Source organism: Geospiza fortis, unplaced genomic scaffold (assembly GCF_000277835.1).
Source record: "Geospiza fortis unplaced genomic scaffold, GeoFor_1.0 scaffold66, whole genome shotgun sequence".
Classification (NCBI taxonomy): domain Eukaryota; kingdom Metazoa; phylum Chordata; class Aves; order Passeriformes; family Thraupidae; genus Geospiza; species Geospiza fortis.
In genome coordinates, this window is record NW_005054312.1 from 7,109,735 (window position 1) to 7,133,517 (window position 23,783).

Below are 23,783 nucleotides of genomic sequence, written 5' to 3' on the forward strand. Positions count from 1 at the left end.
TATAATGAATAGCCTCGTCCTATCAGCTGAGTTGTTCTGGAGTGTCTTCAGCTGGAGCATTCCCAGTAAAGCCATTTTTAGCCAAGAGCTGTCAATGTTCATGGCAGTGCACAGAGCCACTCTGCACAGAAGGCACTGTACACAGGTTCTCCATTTACAGGCTGTGCTACCTATCTGTGTTTTTTCAAGATGCTCTAAAACTGCCATTCTCTTTTGTTTCTCTACTTGTTTTTGGGAGGGCAGGAGGGAAGGGAGGGGGAGGCTCTCGTAATTTGAGAGCTTCTTCCTACTCCAGGTCCTTCCTCAACCCTAGAAATAAGAAAAATGTCCTTATTCTCTGTTCAAATCATATATACCCAAGACCCACTAAATGCATTAACACTTTCTTTGCTTTTGAAGATTTGAGTTTTGAATGGAATTTTTGCTTCAAGCCTTATCTGCTAGATCTGATGTACTTCTGCCTCTGAGGAGGAAACTCCCTGTGGTGGCAGGATTTAAATGATTCAGGTTAAAGTTGTACCATAGCACAAGCCAATAGGGAATAGAAGGCTACTGCATGTATAATTCTGTACTGGCCACAGTAATATGGATTCTTTATTGACTGCTGCTATTCTATTGGTTTTGTATTTTTATACTACCAACTAGAACTCTGAGTGATGACAAATTACTGTAATATCAGAGTATTTCACGAGAGACTGTCAGAGATAATTTTCTAAGTAGCAGTTAAATCTTACTGTCATAAAAAGATTTAAATGTTTATTAAATATTTATTCATATACTTATTCTATTCTCCTCTTTCCCCTTTCTTCAAATCTTCTTTTGAGGATTTGTTTTACCATGGTGTGGACTAAGGTATAATTGCTGGAACTATTTAAATGGAAGGAGAAAGGTCTGCAGCATTGAGTTGTATCTCAATCAAAGAAATATTTGATTAACCCATGTCCTGTGTAACTTGTTCAGCAGTGGGGTTTTGTTCTGTAAATCAATGCTTTGCAGCATTCCTAGATCTCAAGGTGGTTTAAAAAGTGGCTTAACTTCTTTTATCTTCCAAATTTCTGTTGTCTTTAACATGGTTTAAGTCACTGACTCTTAGTACGTGTATTTGCAAAGCTGCTATGGCACAAATTTTCCAATTACAATATATTATGAACGTGTTATCTCTTTGCCTCTGAATGTCTTCCCCTGCAGGGCAGGGAAAATTATTTTGCTAGAAATGTTGGTATGTAATGTATATGTGGGAGCTCAGATAATGTGAGATGTATAGAGTTGTTTTTTAAGCAGTCTTATGATGTGTCGGTCATGTTTGCTATCAAGGGATTAAACTTGTTAATGAAATGAAATCAGGGTGACCTTTCTATTGTTATTTAGAGATGGCAGCAGACCAGATACATTGATGATGGATACAAAAGATTATTCTGTATCAATGTTAAAGGTTTGTATTGGTTTGCATTTGAACAAAATGAAACTACTCCTGTTCCCTTGGATGAATTGATTTATAGTTTAATATATTTTGTAATTAATGCACATCTTTATTTCTGACAGAACTTTAAAAAATAAACTAATTAAACTGTGCACTGCATGTTGCATCTTTATTCACATGGAGGGCTGTTCAAAAACATTAACTGGTACAGGACTGCTCTGGTAGTTTCTCTGTCTTGTGGGTTTTAGAGATGGGTGGTATCATATAGTATCCAGAAAGCAAAGAATATATTTCATGATAAAAACCTTCTGGCATTTATAATGAGTGTTGATGGTTTTATTCATTACTAGAAGATACAGCTCATGTAATAGATAATAAATTAAGTGTTCTCATAATCATCCTGTAATTTAAGATGTAATTCTCAAAAAAGCTGCACACTATCACCTCTCTGCTCATATCTGCTTGCTTGTTTTATTTGTCATAAAAGCAACTATGGGCTGAAACTTTGTTCCAAGAGACTGAGATCAAAAACTAGAGGAAATTCCTCTGTCAGTAGGAGAGGTACAGACAGTCTTTATTGCAATCTCTGATTTATCTCAGTCTGGATCTGTTTTTAATAGCATCTGCAGGAAGGGATATTCAAAATCTTAAGGTTCTTCTGAGTAACGTTATTGATATTGCAGCAATGTGTTGTTAATGTCAAGTTAATTATGACTTTGTCTTTCATCCAGGTTGGTCCTAATAGCTTCCATCAGTAATGGATAGGAAGGCTTGCTCAGACATTGGTTATCTGTTGTGTTAATCCGTTTTTAGTGTTCCATATTTTAAGTGCACTAAAGTCTTCATTTGATGAGATGCAGTAATAATAACCTTTTTTTCTAAGCAGGAAAAGCTGGCATTTGCAGCTGCCCCAGGAATGGAAAGTCCATGTGCAGAAGCAGAAGTGCAGCAATACAGAAGCATGTTCTCACCTGTGTAAGTACAAACGTACATGTACCTGTACATTTCTGAAAAAAATGGCTGAACTAGATATGGACCAGGATACTTTGACTGGATATTTTCCTGAACAAATACCAGTTCATTGCAGTAACTTCACTAAGAGTGTGTTTTAGCTAGAAACTTTAACTAGTGCCAAACCAGTTGCTTTGCTACCTTCCTCATCCCCAAAAAGCAGGAGCCCAACACTCCAGCTGTTCTGGCTGGAAAGAGAAACTCCCTGTGCCATTCCTTACTACGCTGTGCTAAACTTCAGCTCTTCTGTGCTGTCACTCATTTAGGAACTGTGACTTATTTCATCTGTTCCAAGACAGCATTTACAGAAATCAACAAAACTTCCTGAATTAGCCCTGAAAAAGGTCAAGTGTGGTATTGGCATATGCAGCAGATAGAAAGCAATACAAGGGGAGGTTATTGGACCAAAAATGGTGCAGAGGGAATCTAAGGGCTGTCTGGATGAAATGAGTAAGAGGGCTGATAAATTCTGCCTGTTACTCATCTGGGATTAAAAAAAAAAAAACAAACCAAAAATCTCATACCACTGAAATAGGAAATTTTTATGCTAGCACAAAAACTTAACCAAAGGAAACATTTCCCTGGCACTGGTCTCACCCTCATCATTTACCACCACTGAGCCTTTGTCCACTCCATCTTAAAGACAGAGTGAGTCAACCCTTGTGCAATCACCACCCTCACAGGACCTGACAGTCTTAGTGACCTTGAAGTACCAAATGTAAGGAGCTGTGGCCTTCAGGTCTTTTTCCTTTACTGGTTTTAAGTTCTTACAATTAAACCTAACCACCTTGATAAAATATAAATCTCTGAGCACACAGGCAGATAACGTGCTTAAGTTATTTTAAGCATGTCAGGGCTCAGAATGGGTGAAGAGCTCATGCTAGTTCTGTAGTCCTTTCCAGTTTGCAACAGCATTAAAAAAGCCAACCCCCAGCCAGAACTGTCCTTGTTTCTCCTGTCCTCTCTTTTTTTTCATTTCTTCTTGTCTGCACAAAAGCAGAAAGATTCTGAAGTGTGGTCATATCTTGAGTCCCTCCTCACCCAGGTATTATCCTAAGTGGACCTGTTGCCACCACTTCTCAACACTTCTAAAAGACTGCAATTCTTTCTGTTTCAAAAAAAAAAGCTCTGTAAAAAAAAATTTACCTTGCTAGTGCATGCTGAATGCAGAGCAAATAAAGACTGAGCTACAGCACAGTGAAAATAATCTTTCTGCTCAAATGCTGGGGCCCTGCTTCCCTGTCTGCTCTTCTGGTGATCATGTTCTTTGAACGTTTGCTCCACTGAAACAACCACTTGCATTTCACAGCTCTGAAAGCTGCATTTTGGCTGGGAGTTTTCCTCTTCCATGGAACAGGAAACTGTGTGCAAGGAGGAGATTGTGCAATAGGAAAATAATTTCTTTATTAGCTACAGTCCCAGCCTCAACTAATGAGCCTTCTTTTCCTTTTGGTTTGTGCTCTGAGTGATCTCTGAGGCCATGCAGCCAGAGTGTTCCCGAGTTCAGTGATTTCACACTGCTCCTTTGTTGCCTCCAGGAGCTGGCTGCTCTGCCACACCAGGAGGTGGTAATTGCAGCCAGTCACCTGCTGATGAAGCAGGGGAAAAGCTCTGGTCTACCCCTGGTCCTGAAGATTCCAGCTGAGAGTTTCTCACTGAGGTACCAGCAGGTTTGACGTGACTTGCCAGACTTGACATGTGTTGGCCTGGGGCAGAATGGATTCGTAGGCCATGGCTTTTGTCCAGAGACTGATCCCACTCAACAGTGAAGGGAATAAGAGTAGTGTTTTAGCAGTTTGGTACTGACAATTTTGAAAAAAACCCCTCCATTCTCTTAGCTGATTAGAAGCAGGACAGATATCTTTCTAGCCCTGTGTTAAACTGTCCAAAAATGTGAGGTTTCAGTTTCTTAGTCCTCTCAGACAGACCTGATTTCCATGAAACTCAGCTGGTAATTGACACACTGGAGGGAAAAAAAAAGAAAAAGTCAACAACACAAACCTTTCCTTGTCTCGCCTGATGTGCAGAGTCCTGACTCCTGCTACAGACCAGTATTAGTAACTTGTTGGTTTTCCCTTCTGTCTCCAGCAGCAGCTGCTCCTCTCTCTGCACACACACACAGCAGGTGTCAGGTGAAGGTGTGAAGTCCAGGAGTTAAATCCTATAATAGTATGCTTGAGTTAGCACCTGTATTTCCATTCTGGTATTCCTGCCTCCCTGGACTTGTTTCTCTCCAAGATTTAACTTTGTTTCTGTTGCTGCCTTTAATAAAGAAATAGTTTCAGCCAGGTATGACCTTGGCCTTTGCTAACAGTGTTAAGGAGTGAAGGTACTGCCAGGGAAAAGTGACACATACAAGTGTTCCTAGTTTCAGTATCACACCCAGGTGTGATAAACTTCACAGTGTGGAGTTTAGACTTGCCTAAGCAAGTGCCTCCAGTGTGATTCACCTTCTAGAAACAACTCCCTGAGCTTGAATTTCTTAATGCAAAAGTCCTTTACATGGGCATGTGCCTGTACTCATCCTTCTAGATAAAATGCAGGGACTGAATATTTTAAATTCATCTCAGTGATCTGTACAGCATGTGCTTTTGGATCTTCTGGGAATGGAAGGAATTTAGACTTTATATAGGTAGAAATAAAATTGTCCTGGAATATAATTATCCTGAAAGGTAAGTCAGTGCTGTTGGGAAAAGGGAGGTCAGACCACCAAACACCCAGGACAGCAATGAACAGGCGCAGTGGCTTTCTTGGTTTCTTGGCTGCTTTCAAACAGCAGTGGAAACCAAGGTGTGAATGCAAAGGAGCCATATTTTAACCTCTGCCTATTTTTGATTCCTGTATATTCTCAGTCCAGTTTTAATAGTCTCAGATAAATAATTATAAAGATAACAAATTCAATACAAAAATAAAAAAGATATTATATACATAAAGAGACATGTTTTAAATTATTAAATGTAGTTTTATATTGATGTACTGTATTAAACATATACAAATGTACACTGTAAATAGATCATGTATAATACATAATAATGTATCTATACAAAGATAAGAAAAATAAATTCTAACAAAAATTTCCCCAGTCCAGTCCAACTGTCCCCAGGTTTTTGAGCCAGAACTGTGCATCCAACACCATCACATGTCCTTACCAAAATGAGAAAGGGTAAAAGGGTGGGTAAGCCTTTCTCCCATGGAACTGTACTTACTCATAGTTCCTTTGAGCTGCATCTCTAATCCTGTGTTCAGTTTTGGACTCCTCACTACAAATAGGACTTTCAGGGCTTGGCCCATGGGTTCTGCTCTCCTCCTCCTCCCAAACCCACATTTTCTGCAGTAACACCAGGTACAACCCAAGCCAGAGGCTCCACAGCACCCAGTGCACACAGCAGGGACAGAGGCAGAGCCTGGGGAAGGGAGGGCAGGCTTGGAGGGTAAGAGACAAATTTGCTTTCCTCTAAGACTCTCAAAAGCCCATTGGAGGCTTCCCCAATAAGGACAATCCCTAACAAGCAATATAGGAAGAGCACATCTGCAAAGTAAATAGTCACTCCCTCAAAGGCCTGGTTCTGCTCCACTGGTCTCTCCACAAACAGCAGTGTCGGCTGCTGAATGGACCCTCATTCTCTATTGCATATAGAGCTGAGTCTTTGTAAGCACTGCCAAGGCAGAGGAGTGGAGAGAGGCTGCTGCTGCCCTCTGAAGGCATCACCAGCTCTGTACCGTAAGGGAAAGATGAAATAGCAGTGAAACCTAAGCTATAAACAGCAAAGATCAACCCTTGTACCTTTTGCATCATGGTCTAGCAAGAAAAACCAAGCAAAATGAATTTAAGTTTGCCTCCCCGAAACCCAAGCGAGCTACTTACGAGCAGCTATTGTTGAGCGAACCCGTCTCTGTGGCAAAAGAGTGGGATGACTTGTTAGTAGAGGTGAAAAGCCAATCGAGCTGGGTGATAGCTGGTTGCCTGTGAAACGAATCTAAGTTCACTCTTAATTCTCCTCCAAGGAAAACCCACAAACCCTAATGAAGCGAATTAAGGGCTCTGTGAGTCAACCACCACAGTTAATCAGGAAAAAAAAAAAGAGATGAGAGAGGTCCAGATCTTGAACAATTTCCTCTCCTGTAAACCCCAGGCAAGGGAGGACAGCTATGTTGATGCAGACAAACAGTGGTTAGATTAAGCATTGGATAAAGCCAAAGAAATAAGCTTTTGAAAATGGGCTTTTTTGTTTGTTTGCCTGACAAGCGTGGGTGCCTTGTTCACAGCAGCTCATACATTTCAATAAGCTAGGAGAGGCTCATGACAAACGCTCTCAGGTCTCATTTACTGCAGCATTTACTTTGATTTCAAAGAGCAGACTTTTTTAACAACTACAGGACCCTCTTTGACAGGGGAATGGCTGGATGGTGGCAACTACTTTTCCCTGAAGTTTTAAAGGAAACTTTCCTGTCTCACCATTCAGGAGTCACTCTGGCAGTCACACTCCCACCACTCCAGACTGTCCCTGCTGGGAACAAAGCCCAGTGGGTTTTACCCCAGTAACCCCATGGGTGCCCTCTTGGCTTGATGCACACCCCACACTCACAGTCAGAGAAAAGGGTTCCTTACCAGCTCAGTTCTGGGTTTCCCACAGCTCAGGGGGTGGGAGTGTGACTGCCAGAGCAGCTCCTGGATAGTCAGACAGGAAAGGTTCCTTAACACAGTGCTGTTGAGGGTGAGCCACTGCATTTAACCAGGACTGTGGGTCCAGCAGGCAGCATCTCTCCAGCCTGCTGCAGGGCTGCTTCAGGGAAGAGAGGTGTTGAACATCTAAGAGCCAGAAGAGACTGATGGCATTCAGTGACAGGCTGAATGGAGGAGCTCAGAGGAGCTCCATCTGCACTATCAAACACAGCCATGCTCAGCACGTAATCACCATCCACTGCTGTCTTCTGAAAAAAGCAACAGGATGGGGGAAAATCACAAGAAATCCTCTACATTCACTCAAACTTCTAATGGACAGTGGTTCTGAATCTCTGAGATTCAAAGTTCCAAATGCACATCGGAACTCTTCTTCCATTCCCACCAAAAAAAAAAATTAGAAGAGTTTTTTGTAGATGTGGTGCACATACCACTTAAGAAGCACTTTTCACACATACTGTCAGTTCTTTCCTGCAGAACAGCTTCTCCCACCCTCTGATCTCTTATATCCAGCCACACAGCAAACACACAATCCATCAGCCTGAGATGTGCCTGAAGAAAGACAGGTTTAGCACTTGTCATAGTGAAGCCATGACACAGACACACAGGGGACAAAAGTGAACAAGTTTCTACACTAACAACCACTGATATGTTAGTCAATAAGCCTTTTGTGTGAAGAGGATTAAAAATCTCCAGTGAAAAAGAGGGCTGGCTTACCAGTGATGGGTGTAAATCAGTTTCAGAGGCCTGCAGGGCAGGTGATTTGTGGCACAGTCTGTGGTTTCTTACTGACATTTAATATAAATAAATTCTGTCACTTTCTAGGTAGTCCTGTTGCAGGTACTGACTTGAAGACTGAGCATCTTGTAACTGGTCTGTCTTTGAGAAGCCCAAGCAATTCTAACAGAACTCACTCTTTCAGGGTAAAAAAAAAAGAGAGAAAAAAGTTTTTTAAAAAGTTAAAAAAAAAACCCAACCAAAAAAAAACCAACTCAACAACCAGAGAAAAGTCCTGTGTGAGAGCCAATACAGCTGTCCTTATAAATTTCAAGGTCAGAAAGAATGATTCTCTGACTCCAATCTATTTTCCAATGTAACAGAGGTTGTTAACTGCACAGTCTATAATAATTATGCCACAAGAATTATCAACTAGCTCTTGGCATAAGTGGGAATTAGCTTTGAAGCCAAATGAGAGACACTTCAAACAGCAACTCCCTGAATACTCCTGGAATTCACAGCTACTGAAAATCTACTCTGTGCTCTGGCAGGAGTTCAGGGTAGGTAGGACTCTTCAAGCCATTATCTTTTTGTTTAAGGAGTTTGCTTTCCTTTTGCTCATTGCAAAGTCTGGTGATCAAACTACAAATAGGCCTCCACCTTCCATTATACCAATTATTCAGGTGAAGATTAATCTAGCCAGCTATTTCCTTTACCTGCATGTGCCTGTTCTTTGCTGCTCTCTCCCATACAGGTGAGTCTCCTACACACAAGCCCATATTTGTGGCCCCAAGAGTGTGTTGGTTGTGCACAGCAAGCAACTGTTGATAAATAATGACAATTTTCACTTCACTTACTTATGCACTGGAGTTGTCACTTCTTTTCATCACTTGGTTTGGAGAAACGTATCCAAACTACTCAAACATCTGAGCTGCCACTCCTTGTGGACTTAGAACAGTTTTCACAAGACCTGAAGAAGGGCTTGGGGCAGGATTAGCCCCCTGGAAGGGGGAACTCACACATAGGAGAGATGTAAACTGGCACAACAATGATACAGCACTTGCTCTCCCAGGTGGAAATAACTAACAAGGGTACTCCAGGTAATTTCATATGCAAGTAATGAATAAAAGGCAGCCAATTCTCAGGTGGCAAGTGGCAGTTATTTTACAGCATGCCATTTTGAGCACCACATTGATGTGAACGAGCTGTACCTTTGCTGGAAAGTTGCTTTAAAAGCTGCTACCTCTGTTTTAAAGCTTTTGTTTATGTAGCTGAATGCTTGGTGCCCTTACCTGGAGCTGTTGGGATAGCAGGGGGAAGAGAAAGCCCTCTCCAAATGTGTGGGTAAGCAAGAATATCCCATTTAACCTATTTTTGTCCTGCCAGATCCACCTTCATATTTGAAATATGAACAGGATGACTAATCACCTCCTCTTTGCTCAGGGAAATACCAAATACCCTGCCCTTCACACTTTTAATTAACAGGAAAATTTGCAGTGACTTTCTTACATAGAATGTTGACCGTGGGCTGAATTTCCAGCTCAGGTACCCCTGGGAAACTCCCTGGGCACTGTGGGGAATCTGTGTCAGGGTGGGTCTTGCCTTCTCACCTGCTTTCCTGAGTGGGAAGTGGTGCTGGCTCTGTGCAGACCTGTCCCAAGTGGGGAAGGGGCAGCCAGGGAAGCCAGCCAGCCTGGCCTCTTTCAGGAGCTCAGACACCCATTTGGTGGCTTTGTCTAACACACAACTTTCCTTCAGGGTGAGGGAGCTGCACTCTGCCAGGCCCAGGAGTCCTGCTGCTGCCATGGGGAAGGAGCCAGGCTGGGAAGGAACAGGGAATCCAGTTAGGAAGGTTTTCTACTCTGAGACTACAGCAAAATTAAGAAGTTTGCATAATTAAGCACACCATAAATACACAATTTGTCTCTCACTAGACCAGCAGTTTCTCCTCTGGAGGACACAGGTTGCCTCTAAGAGCCAAATATTTTCCATCTGCTGACTCAGTGGCAAGTTCCAAAAAGCCTTCCAGGTGAACCTGGACCTAAAAAGAAAAGGCAACCCAAACCCTGCAGTGTTCACCCTGCTCCCATCAGTGCCAGCAGCAAGATACACTGCAAGTTCTCTGATTGATAAAAAAATAAAAAATAAACCAAGTTGCTGTCCACGTGGCTAGGACCAGAAACAGCTCTGCTTCCTGGCAATAAAAACATGTGCTTGGCTATGGGGAATATCAGGAACAAGGCCAGTGGTAATAAGAATAGCCCCATCAACAAGTTTATGACAGAATTGCATGGACACAGAATAAATCACTTACCTTAAGAAGGAGACAGAATAAAAAGGGAAGACAGATTCAGTGTGATGAGAAGTGGCTCAGTCTAGGTCATTATTGAAGTAGAAGGTAACAGACTTCAGGAGGTGGTGAGAGAAATTCCTTCTTCCCATTCTGACAGCTCCTCCAGGAGGTTTTCTCAGGTTGGTGACCACGAGGGTAGAAAAGAACCACCCTGTGGCCCCATCACAGCCATGTGACATGGTCAGCAACCACAGTGCAACCCAAAACCAGAACCCCCTATCCAAAATGCAAGTGTTTCTCATGCTGCAGCTCTGGCATGGGGACAGGGTCTTTGCTTCCAGAGGACTGGAAGTTTCCTCAGCAAAGAGCATCTGCTCAGCACCGCTCCTCAGAGCTGCTCCCAGGGCCCTTCCAGGCCAGCCTCACCCTGCCACCATGGCACAGCTTTCCAGCCACCTTCAGGTTCACCCAGCCTGGAAAAGAAAAGCACTTGCAGAGGCTTGTGCAACCTCACATGGCTGTAAATGTGGTGGTCATGACCATACACTCAGTGTGGTTTACAGAACAGGTTGTGTTTACTTCAGTTCACAAAGTAAAGCCACCAGCTTTAATTCTCCATAAAAACAAAACAATGGGGCAAGTGCATGATTCAGAGGGCTTGGTGCAAATTTTTGCAAAGTAACAGATACAAAACCAAAATAATTAAAATCATACATACGTGTAAAACAAAAGAAATTCAAGTTAAAACCAGGACTAATTCCTATTAGCCCTAGAGATGATCCAAGAATATGTCAGGAAATAAATACATTGTTCTAGTTTTCACCATAAAAGAGGGTGCTGCTCTCTGATCGAAATGGTTTGGGTATTTACAGAAGCCAAATGGGTTACAAGAGAAACAGAAAGAAGAAAGGCATTCATGAGAGTGAACTGAAATGCTGCAGGGTGACCACTTCCCCACACACCTCGGTGTGACTAAGAGAAGACTCAGTCACAGCAAGGGCTGAAGAAATTAACTGTGAGCAGGACACCATCATCTGCCCCATGCTGGAGGGACTGTGCCAAGGCGAGACCAGCATGGTGCGGCTGCCACCACAGAGGTTCTGCAGCTCCACCACAACCCATGGCTGCCCTGGGGCAGATGGCAGTAAGTTGGCCTGGTCAGTCCAATTTATGAACAGGAGAGCAATTTATCCTACAATCCACCGGAAGGGAATGCTGCTTAAAGGCACATCTTCCTGGCCTCTGCTGGACTGTGGGTGCTCTGAGGAAGAGGAGGCAGGCAGCACCACTGAACCTCTTCTCCTGACACGGAAAGCACAGCTGCTGATCCATCCAATCACTGGACCTTTTCCCAAAGGCCAAGAGCTCCAGTGACAGACGGAAAAGGAGGCTCTTCCAAGTACCTGTCTCAACACTGCAAAGCACAGCTGACAAAGCAACACTCATTTACCAAGGCAGCCTGGCTTGTGCTCATAGCTGGTATTTCTGATGCTTTGTTGCCATATAATAACCAGCTCTCCATGTGCTACTAATGCCAAATCCTGGCAGGTCAGAGCTGTGCTCCAGTGCAGCCAGTGGAGCAGATGTTTAATGCCTAACAGAAGCATGGAAAATTCTGCAGTTAATGTCATAGCATGCAAAAAAAAACATCCCAAAGGCTCATCCTAACTTTCTGTTTCCCTGTCAAGACACACTTATTTACCAAGTACCACTTGGAGTAGATTCAAGTGGTAGTTTTGTTGTATCCATATTTTCAATGGGATTTGACATTTAAGGCAGCACTGCAGTTCATCTCTAAGCCTATAATAACACTTGCAAATCTGCTTAGCAAGACATCAGCAGAGTATCCCAGGGACAGCTCAAACAGATTGGCTCTGTCCCCACAGAAGCAGCACTGGGGTACCAAGTGATGCTGCAAAGCAGACACTGCAGACTGCAGTGCCTGACACAGACACCTCCCAATCTTCACAATAAAAACAAAACCAAAGACTGCAAAGAGCCCTCACTTTATCTTAAAAGCAATACTGCACTGAGTCAGATACCACTGGAGGTCAGGAGCACTTCATGAATACACTGAGTGAGGACTCCTTTCCACACCCCGCTGATTATCCTCGGTCTCATGAAATCCACAAGTGCTACAAGTACCAGGGTAGGCCCAGGATGAAATACTGATCATCACCTCCTGATCTGCAGTCACAATGGCCCAGTGCTGAGAAGCACCTTTACATCTCCTACCCATTTGATTTTCTCCTTCATCATAGCCCTACCACCACTGAAATTTTGAGAGCAAATTGATGTCAAATGCCAGGATGCTCAGTATATTTTGCACCCGATTTACACACCGCAGCCATCCTTTGCACCCAATTTATACCAGAACCCCCAGGATATGACTGGAACCAAATAAACTACATATGAAGTACTCAGCTCAGATTCCACATATACTCAGTTCTCTTCAGGCCTGGGAAAAAAAAAGTAAGTCTGATCAATTCTGATTTGGACTTTTCATCCATGCCCATGGGAAGCAAAATGAAGGATCTTCTCTCACAAGTCACCTCAGCAGATATTTCTGCAGGATGCAAATGGTTTCAACCCTGAGTTCAACTTTAAAAGAGAAATTAAGTGCTCAGCATTCACCACAAAGCACCAGAAGCAAAGAACACTGAGCACAGAGGCCTCCACTGCAGGGACAAAGAACAAACAAGCACAATTGGGAAAGATGGAGAAAAGCAGAAAGAACTCAATTTGTATCATACTAAAGAAAAAGGAGGAAACCTGACACAAAAAAGTTTATGCTAACAGAGAGAGAAAGCTTACAGAAGGCAGACTGTGCTGTTCAACAGCAAAACCTTTGCCGCCCTCAGTGGTCACTTGGGAGCAGCCTGGTACCTCCAGCAGCAATGACCCCAGGCTGGTAAAAGAACCTATCTAGATACCATTCTCAACCCTCGAGCCCATTTCAATGACATGAGCAAAATTCCTATTTTTCTCTTTTTTCCCCAGCAGGGATGACACAGCCCTTTGTCCAGCTTGGTGCACGCAGTTCTCCACTCCTCAGGCAGCCTCCTCCTAGCAGACAGAGGTGCAGCTGAGCTCGGCAGGGTCCTGCCTGCCGGCTGCAGGCGCGGCTGCCTCGGGGCCGTCGGCGATGCTGGGCTCGCTGGAGCACTGCCGGTGCCCAAAGCAGCTGGGCTGCAGCAGCAGGCACTTGTCAGGAGTGTCCTGCTCCTCCACCACCATCCCCGTGTGCATCATGGAGGCCATGGCCAGCAGCTGGAGGTCCGAGTGAGCGTTGGCCACCGTGTGCCGACGGATGCTCCCACACTTCTCCAGGTAAGCCTCGCCCTCCTGCTCCGTCAGCGGGGTCAGGGCCTTAGGGCAGGATCTGGAGTACCTTCTCTCTGGAAGGGAAGGAGGCAGCAGGTATGGTCAACAGCATGCAGAGAGCTGCCCACACTGCTGGGCTGGCCTCGGGGAACAGAGAGAATTCAGTGTGCAGTTACAGAGTGCCCCCCTTCATTACTGCTGCAAAGCAGTCAGAAGCTCACTAGTTCACACTGCTAGGTGTTGGGAAAGGAAATCTGCCTCTGCCACAGAGAGGAGAGACTTCCCATCCTGCTGCAGGGGCTGCTGCCTGCGAGAGAAGTGAGCCAAAATGTCACCAGTGCAGCCAAGGGACCCTTTTTAGCATCCTCAGAGTCTTCTCTTTTATCAAGGGGTGAAGACCAAGCAGGTAGCCTCAGGTTCACTAAAATAAGTGACACTAAAGTGGCACAAGTCTCCAAAAAAAAAAATTCAGTGGAGATTTGAATTGCTATCCCTGTCTCTGAAAAACTTCTCTCAGGAAGTGCCATTAGCTGTTGTCAATGTGAAATTCCTGATGCTTACGTTCACTGTCTCTACATCTGCCTAGGAACAGGCCATTCTGTTGGCATTATCCCACCATATTTTTTAAAAATCATGCCAGAAAAGGACATTTCATCCACTTTGCAACACATCTGGTTTGGAGGCTGGACACAGAAAACACCTAAGAGTGCACAGGAACAGTCCACAACAGCTGGGGAAGAGGGGCACAAGGGAAAGGCAGGATTTGTGCTGAGGAGGAGAGGCAGTGGCACAGAATGGGTGGCTGTGGGCTGTACAATCTGCTCAGCAAAAAACATTGAGGAAAATTGCCAGGTCTAAAGCACAGACCCAAGGCACAGTCCCCCGAGCAGTACCATGAAGCACATGTCAATTCGAACACTGAAAGCCTGAAGGAAGGCAGGGGTCAGAGTTTTGCCTGGGCTCACTGTAATCCCACCCCAGCAGGTTGAATCAGACACTGTTACTGTTTCCCTGCTGGCTTCCACCTTCTGCAATGTTCCAGGTGGTTTTGGGCACCTCCTGGGGGTCTATCCCTGCAGCAGCTGACGGAGCCATTCCCTATGTGTCCCTGTGCTTCTCACAAACTTCATTGAAGTGGAGGGTCTCATTTCATAGTCAGAAGCCTTTAAACCATATAAAAGGCTTCCAACCAAGACTGCAGAAGATAAGAGTAGCAAAATGCAAAGCAAAGCACTCATCACTGAAGGTTATAAGAGTTTTGGAAGCTTGTATCAGGAAGAAAAGCAGAAAACAAACTATTTGCTGCAGGGAGGAACAGGTGAGCAGCCTTCACCCTGTTACTGCCAGTAATACATCCATTCAAAATGGTTCATTCACACTTAAGAGTATGCAAAAATCACTTCTGAGGCTGGTTACAGCAAATATACTCTTTAGGTTTCATCTGCAGCTCAAGCCACAGCAAGCTGTAGTGTTAAAGGGCATTAGGATATGACTCTTTTGAGAAAAAAAATTAGGAGAAATTAGTCTAAACTCTGAACATGCATTTATTGCTTTACTTTCCCCCTTTGCTTTCTTGGCCACAAAAGACAGTCTCTTAAGGGAGTTGTTCTGCATAGCTTAACTAGAAATTTTATTTTTATTTTGGTGCCTTATGACCAGGAATATAAACTGGGAGGAGTTTTTCTGGGACTTTTTTGCAAGCAACCTCAGATCAGCAGTGATGTGTGGCTGTTTTATCTTCTCTCCTATCCTCAATACAAACCCTGTTTCTTAGCCAGCTGGATCCCTTTGGCATACTCCATCCTTACCATGCAGGTTATGGCTAATTCACACAGGCAAAGCAAAAGGCAAAAAGTTAACAGACCAGATGGAAATGCTGCCATCTACAATTCCCCTCTGTGAGGGGTCCTGTCCCTTTCACACCTCTCTGCTTTAAATCAGCCTAAGATACATCAGCCTTGCAGGCTGAAGCCTCATGTATACTCGCAGCTGGGAGCAGACACCTTCAGTCACATTTCCCAACACTCATTTACCCTGAAGGCTCCAGTCCAGAGGGCAGTCTGGCCTGCAAGCACACCCAAAGCCCAACAGCACCCCTCCCAAAAGCAACTACAGGGAACCTACTGGGCTTCACCATCATTACAGGCTGCCCAGTGAGAGAAGAAACTGGTTCTGAGAAAGCAAAATGATGACTGAGAGAGGGAGAAGGAAGAGAAAGAAGCCTGATTACAAATGAAAGTTAAGGAATAGAAGTCCCCTCCATATCAGCACTGTGAAAATACCGAGATTATTTGTAGAAAACTGCAGTTTTGCAGTCCCTGTCTTGTACTGCAAACAGAAATTCCTTCTTTCCTCATGATCAGCAAAGGGTGGAGCAAGGGTAAAAGGCCACCTTGGAAATATACACAAATAAATGACAGCTAAATATCAAAGTAAGTTCAATTATTTTAAGGCATATAAGCTTTACAAGGCCAGCTTGTGTAGGTTTTCTTTTTTTTTTTTTTTAATGGCACAAATGCTTTGTTCAGCTGGCAGAAATCCAGGATGGCTAGAAACTTCAGCACAGGTCAGGCAGCTACCTTTCAATCTATCCCAGAGCATGCACTTGTCCATAAACAGCAAAGCAATCAAATCTGTCAAAGTCCAACTTTTACAGGGGATTTTGGTCTAGGATCAGATCTGCAAATCCATGCTGAACTGTACAACCATGCTCACTTGTACAGAAGATATCTGATTGCCCAGCAACCACAAGAACAAAAATCTTGAGCCACAGTTTTCCTAAAGCAATGCCATGGGTTTATCACAGGCACAGACTGTCTGAGTTCCACTAAGTTCTCCTACCACAAGACCATCTTTGCCCATATGCTGCGAAGTGTACTACAGGGCAGGTTGTGGGTCTCCAGCTTGCTACAATGTTGCATCTAAGCAAAGGCTAAAGGTAGTAAAAACAGAGGGAGACCAGAGCTTTCTTCACTTGTTGTATTTAAATTTCTTGACCATCAAATCAGTAACACTATGCCCATTTGCTAGCCAATCTCTTCTGCCTGGCCACATGTGTAAGCAGAGCTCCTGCATCATGTGAAGAAGTTTCCCAGAATAATCATGCTCTTCCTTACGTGAAGTGCCCATTCTCTCACCTGGACATGTTTATCCATACTTTAAACACAGAATTTTAATTTGGGGTTTTTTTTAAACAGAATCCTCAGATGGAAGGAAGACTTCATGCAAAACCCCTGTCATCCCTTAGAATTAATATGCAACAGTTCTGCTGTCTGCAAAAGCTGATTGATGCAGCAGGTAAAGCAGGCTAGCAAGCAGGCAGCAAAGGACCAGGTACTGCTCTCACTATGGTGAAAGCAGTACACCAAGCATGGACAAAGGGTTTTTAAAACCCAGTCCATGTCCAGAGAGAGGGGAGACTTTGTGGGGGTCTGTGTGCAGTGATGGGGTACTAATAGTTCACTAGGTCATGGACAAGAAAAAGCCTGTCACAAAAACTTGTATACAGAAACATTAATCAGGGCCTTTCCAAGGGTGTTTTAGCCTTTGTTTTCTGTCTCTCAGGGAGTCATGCACTGTTTCCTTTTCCAGTACAAATGCCTCCCATCACCCAACCTGTGTACCCCAATAATAGCCCCAGTACAATGTGCATCTCTTACCAAGCAAGCAGGTGCTACCAGAGGAGCTGTGATCCTCACATAAACCTAAGAATGGTGATACCACCTGCTTGACCAGTTCTTCCAGCTGTAGATAGCCCTCAGTAGGGCCAGTAGGCTCATGGACACTCTGAAAATCAAACACAAAAGGTCAAATTACCTTTAAAAGATTTTGGAATAAAGCCTGGGGTCTGTCACTTTGCTCTGTACTGGAATATCCCAACTGTGTTAGTAAAGCTTTTGGAGCTGATGGAGGTTTGGGTGCCTTTCAGGTCAATCTCCTTGTTGAAGTTACAGCCACACCCTATGGCCATTGAGCAGACAGTTCTTTTTTCTGAGCAAGTGACAGAAGGTACGAAATGTGCTCACACCGAGGATGTGCACAGTGCACTGCAGCAGTGACATTATGCCAGGGTGGTTCTACCAGAAAACATCACTTTGTAGAAAAGCCTTAACACACCTTGGGCAAAGCACTGCTCTTTCCCTAGGCAGGACTGCAGGCAAAGCACCCTCTGTGGTTCAGCTTACAGCTGTGAAGATGGTAGATAACACCAACCAATTTAACAGCAATTTCAGAAACCGTTCAGGCTTAACTTCCTGCAAAGCCTCAATAAGCTTTTTTCCTCAAATGCGTTGCTTCGAGATTCTCTTTGCTCTCAAGAGTCTTGTACTAAAAAACATTCAGGGAAATTGAGGTAGCACTTTAGTATCACCTGCTCCAGTCTGGGTCACTGGAACATCAGAACAGTGAGAGTTCATACAGAACTACCAGCTTAGCCACTTTGCACTTTTGGTTGTGCTTCATAAAGTTTAATTCTCAGACACCCATTATGTTGGAAAAGAAATAAAAGTCACTAGGCTGTGTGGTATGTTGGAGGGAAGGGATGGCACAGAGGGACTTTGAAAGGCTTGAGATATGGGCCTGTGCAAATCTCATGATCATCGACAAGGTCAAACGAAAGGTCCTGCACATGGTTCAGAGGAAGGCTGGATGGAACTCTGAACAGCCTGGTCTAGTGGAAGGTGTCCCTGCCCATGGCAGGGAGGCTGGAACTAGATGATCTTTAGGATCCCCTCCAACCCAAACCATTCTATGATTCTATCCACTCTAACATGTAAGATGGCATTTTTCAGGACTGTCAGGCTGGGCAATATGAGAAAAAACCAAAAGCGGCTGTATTTGGCATGCTTGGAAAGTATTCTGTTGAGACCTGGATAAAGAGGATAGTTACCACAGATGCTCTAGATCTCTTGGGAGAGGCCTTTGAAAGATGGCCTCTCATTTTGCCTGCTGCCAAAAGGTATTTCTCCTCTAATGGGCACTACTCAGCATCCCAACCAGCCTCGGTGCTGGTGTCAAGCAGCCAGAGCCACAGTCCATTCAAATTCCATTATCTGCTGTGATGGAGATTTGCCCTGTCCTCGCAAAGCTGAGAAATCAGGAAAATTAGGGCACAAAGAGGCATTCAGACAAACTAGAAGATGAAAATTTGTGTGGAAAAAAGAGTCCTGACACTGTTCCTAGATGGGGAGGAGAGATACCAAAAAAAAATAAAAAATCCCTTCTCTTTCAAGGCAACATCTTTGCCTTTCCCAGGAAAGCCCAGGGCATCCAAATTCAGCTCTCATTTTAACACTGACCACTCCCAAATAAGCACATATCACATCCCCTTCACCACACCCTCCACTCTCCCCACTTTTCCTCCAGTGTTTGTATGATTTCAATGAGGTCAAGATACCCAAGTGAGCCAGACAAAGAAGAGCAGAGGTTCCCCACCTGCAGAATTAACAGCATCTGGACAATGGAAGCTGGAACCTTTGTTTGGACCAGGGGAAGGATTTCTTCCAACTTTACTTTTAGCAAGACCAAGTCTCTGAAGCCAAGAAGAGCAATCTGACGGATGGTCAACTCCTGACCCTAAAAAAACAAAGGCAAAATCCAAGCGTAGATAAAGGGATGTGTGAGCATCATACCAGCACATGGGCACACAGACAGGAGGGTTTATTGGGCCCACTGCTGCTGTGGCAGAACACCCCCAGTCATTCATGTTGAGGATTCATGATACTCTTTAATTTCTTCCCTCTCAGTCTCACAAATTCTGAAGTGGGCATCGCCTCAGCTGTGGCACCACTGGGTTTGGAGTGAAGCCAGAAATGGGCCTGTAGTTCACCAAAGGACTGATTATGTATGTATTCATAAAACCCACTTGCCATCCAATTTATTCACAAAAAAGCCCAGGCTGGATGTAGCTTGTGCTTCTGGCACTTGGAGATGAAAAAGCAGAGAAGGTTTGGTAGGGAACGAAGTTGTTTCAGAATATTTCTTAACTAAACCTACCTCTGACCTGTACTGTGCCCTCTTTTTGCTCAACATCTGCACTTGCTGATATGACAAAAAGCTGCAAGTTAGTCCATTACACATTTTAGAATTTAGGCTGGAGCAAAGCTAGCAAGACTGCTTGAACCAAACATAATTTTAAAAAGCAACAGCTTTAATATCCTCTGCAAGGCATTCCTATTTTACATCAACAACACGAGTGAGCAGGCATAACAGATGATATAATATTTCTCAGCATTTTTAAACACAGTCTAACTCCATTTGGCATTCTGGTGTTACCACCTTCCCTCTGCTATGTTAATATCTGCATGACTTTCTCTTGCCCCAGTGCAACTCAGTAGCAGAAATTTTTCTCCCAGCTCTGCCTAGCACTTTCCAGCCTGAAAAGTTTGCTTTGTTCTTCTCAGTATGTTAATCTCTGTCCCATGGTCTGCTTGGGAATCATTTTATGATCTCCATAACACACTCATAAGATAGCAAATATTTAGCTAGAAGAAATTAACAGCAGGTAATCATTAATTCATAACAGGTTGCAGGTCATAATTAACAGCATTATCAATATGTAAATATGAATTAAAACCAATAGTATGGAGGGGAGCTTGGCCATAAAAAAAAACAGTTTGCTGTTCTAAATCGTCACTGTGTAGGGAAAAAACGTGCAGGACAGACCAGTACCTATCTTGAAACTATATCTCAGCAGCTGCAAACTTTTTATTTATATTATGCAGTTTAGTCCCATTAACTTCATACCCCATTTCAAAATGCAAATATGTTTCTGTGCCAAGCAAAACAAGATTTGCTATTCTTTTTTCCACACCAATAGTCACATCAACAGCTGCAACTCTACCAAAGCCAGTGAGTGACCTGTTTACATAGTTTCCCTCTGTACAGCAATTTAACCAACTTGGCTGCTTAAAGGTCATATTTCTGCAAGAGCTATGAGCCTTGGGGTTACACTTAGCTGAGACAGTAGCCACATGAGGCTGGTGTGAGCTGCTACCTTTGGTAACATACAGTCACACGTGTGGCTGACTCAGTTTCATTCTAAATGGTTAATTGCTGAGATCACAGAAGAGCACAAGTAAAAAAATCCTGCTGGTATTTGCAGGAAAGGATAGGGAATCGAGAACAAATTGACTTTCCCATCTACCAGAGCAGTGTACAGAGAACTGCAGCGCTGGATGAGCTCTCCTCACATGTGACACACCACATAAGTGGTTACATACAGTTCCCTATTTCTAGGAAAAGCCCAATCTTGTTATTAGGACGCTGGCCTGGCATAAGAGCAATTTCTATTTCTTGCTGCACCAGCAACTCTCTCTGTGGTAGCCTAAAGCAGCTCACTCCGAGTTAATCCATACATACATACAGTGTAGTACTTAGGTGCATACAAAGCTTTTTGTATCCTTCCTGTTTACCTTTCAGTTCCTCATCCAGAAAGTGGCAATACTTCCCAAGCTTTACAGCTTTGCTGATATATTTTGAGTGACTCAGATATTGCAACAAGACAAATACAGCTAAACAATTATGCTTTCAAAGAATCTCAACATGCCATAGTCATCCTTTCACCACTAAGTTAATTCCAAAAACTTTACCCACAGTGTTGTAACTTCTGTCCCATTTTTCATCACAGACATTTAATAGCAGGGCAGTAGATTTTTCTGTTAAGTGGCAGAATTATTAGCATCAGTGGGTATGACACAGTCAGCTCAACTGTTTCCACAGTACACAGGTAGCTGCAGTGCAGACAAACCCCTGCCTAAATAGGTCACTCCCTCACTGAGTGTCAGCTACAAAAGGAGAGAAGGGGAGGGTATTATAGTTGCACAGTTTTACCTGTCAAACACCTACCTTCAAGCATCTGGAGCAAGGAAAGAACAAAAATAAACACAGTAGAAAGGTTAGTGTCTGTCTTTGCAGAAGTCCTTTCTCTTTTAGGAAATGCCAGCTTTAATAGGATTAGAGGAAAAGGGCAAGCTTTGAGCTTTACCTGCTGCCTTTCAAATAATACAAAGGAAAAATAATTCTAAAAGGCTCTGGAAATAATGTGTTCCAGAAGAGGCAAAAGTCAAGAGGAGGAGGCTAGCATTTCCAAGAATGTCATTCTCCACATGAGGTACATTTTTCTTTTTCTCTGATGGCAGAAAAGTCAAAATAGGCTGGGGAGGTAATTAGACTGCTCATATAGAAACTCTGAGTAAAACTACATTAAAAAATGATACAGCTCAACACTTCTGATGGGATACTCAGCCTTCAAAATACACAGTGTAAAAGGTTTTACATAAAGTGTTCATTCTTCCTCTACCCATAGACTTACACGGCCCCTTACTGAAGCTTCAAAAACCTAACTGAGGATTTCCCAAAGGCACAAATGGGATATAAGCCCTTCAAAACCCATTAGGGTGAGTTAATCACATTTTTTCCTGAGCTAGTCTTCAGATTTATACCTCTAAGACAAGCTGTCAGTGTTGTCATCTGCACCAACAGTCACAGCTATTTAAAAAACAAGGAATGATAAATACAAATAGCCCAGAGCTTCAGTCTAGACAAGGCACAGTCCAACAGTTTCAGTGTGCAAGCTTAGCTAAGCACAGAGAGTAGACAATTAGGAGTAAATTCAGTAAATTCCCCAAAACACCGTGCTTGTCCAGTAGATTTTAGCAGTCCTTCTTATAGTTAATACTTGGATAAACTCTACTTTCTCCAAGATTTAGTTTAAAGGTTTTGACGTGTATTTAGCCGCTGGCCAAGCAATGCTGCTGGCAGAGAAGTTATAACCTGCCATTAGCAGGCATTGCAGTCACTTTGCTTCACCTGAGTGAACTGTAATTAGGATTACCTGGACTGGGTAGAATATTGCCTGGAGTGTAGGAAGAGTCTCTGTAAAATAGTGATCCCAGATTTCAGACAGGACATCAATGCGATCCTTGCCTATGAAAACAGATTGGAGCAAGAGCTTTAGTGACAGGGACATTAAAAGCAAGTTGGATTTTCCAAGTACTCCCTAATTCCCCAGGCAAGGAACTTCATTTCTGCAGTTTCTGCCCAAAACTGGACATCACCTAGCTACACTTCCCCTTAACCAACAGAGACACAAGGCTGTGACCTTTCCTGTGCAAAACATGAGACCAATTCCAAGAAAAGAGTGAAGCCCCTCTGGAACCAGAGGCTTTAACTCCACAGCCCAGGATTGTGCAATGGCACAGCTCACAGTTAACATGCTCAACTAGCATGGAAGAGATCACACAAAACCAGCTGAATCTGAGAACCAGCAGGTCACAGCCAACATCAGCTGATCCTCCAACACCATCCTGCAAATGAATCAGGGAGAGCATGCAGAAGAGCTGAGTCCCCTCCAGCATCCACTCAGTACCAAGCAGCAGTCAGGTACCTGTCAGGAACCCCAACAAAGGCACTTGGGAAGGTTCCCAAATGAAATCCACGTGTGGCCAACCCTTATATGACTCTAATTCAAACAAACATCCCCAAATGTAAGTGGGTATTTAAAACCAAGGCAGACTAAGCTATGAATCTTGGGATTCCCATAACAGGAATACAGTTGTGATCAAATTGTGCTCATAGGTTTGACTTACAGAGCTGGGCACTCCTCAGCATCTGGGCCCAAAGCCTCTAAGTTTTTTAGCTTAAGGTTTGCAATGTTTATTTCAAGTTTTAGAGTGATCCCTGAAAATCTCAGGTGTAAATAGACTCAGGGTTAAAACCACAAGTTTCTGACAAAAGGATTTTCCAGGATACCTCTCAGGAGGTCAGAAGCAGTCTAGATTCAAGGAGCAGTAATGGAAGATGGTCACTCAAAACAGGTTTGAAGGCTCATCCTCACTGTCACCAAAGGCCCAACATGAGGAACTGGAATACATGAGGAACTGGAATACATGTAAAATTGCAACTCAAAGGAGCCTTATGACTCTGTACTGAAGTGCTTTCCTCATCTGCAGACTTCCACACAGACTTTCACTCTGCTTGCCCATGGGTTGTGCTGCTTAGGGCACAGCCAGAGAGCAGAGAGCCAGCAGACTAGATCCTGCAGACATTTCCCTTTAAGCAGAGAGCCAGCCCATCAGCAACCACAGAAAACTTCAAAGAGATGCTTCACTCTGTCAGGTATGACTATGGCTTCAAAACTGGAACTGCAGGCAGACAAGAAACGACCCAAAACCCCCACAACAGCTACCACAACAGCCAAGGGCAAGCGAAAAAGACAACAGGAAACAGATTAATTGAATGTTTAAATTTTTCCCTCCTCTGCCTCCTACCCAGGACTACAATGCTTTGCTGTCTGGAGACACAATGAAATGTCAGAGATCACTTCTGTTTCTGAAGGG

The 23,783-nt window shown here is 43.6% G+C and overlaps 1 protein-coding gene across 1 annotated transcript in view; it reads right to left on the bottom strand.

The window, feature by feature from the left end:
- Positions 1 to 10,675: 10,675 nt before the first annotated feature.
- PRR5L (proline rich 5 like) overlaps positions 10,676 to 23,783 on the bottom strand; it is a 28,833-nt gene continuing 15,725 nt past the window's right edge. Inside the window, exons 5-8 of the mRNA XM_005419564.2 lie at positions 22,280 to 22,371; positions 18,880 to 19,020; positions 17,106 to 17,232; positions 10,676 to 13,520 (exon numbers count right to left, since the gene is read on the bottom strand). Of these exons, the coding sequence (XP_005419621.1) occupies positions 13,189 to 13,520; positions 17,106 to 17,232; positions 18,880 to 19,020; positions 22,280 to 22,371 (692 nt within the window). The 3' untranslated portion in view covers positions 10,676 to 13,188. The remainder of the gene's footprint in view (positions 13,521 to 17,105; positions 17,233 to 18,879; positions 19,021 to 22,279; positions 22,372 to 23,783) is intronic.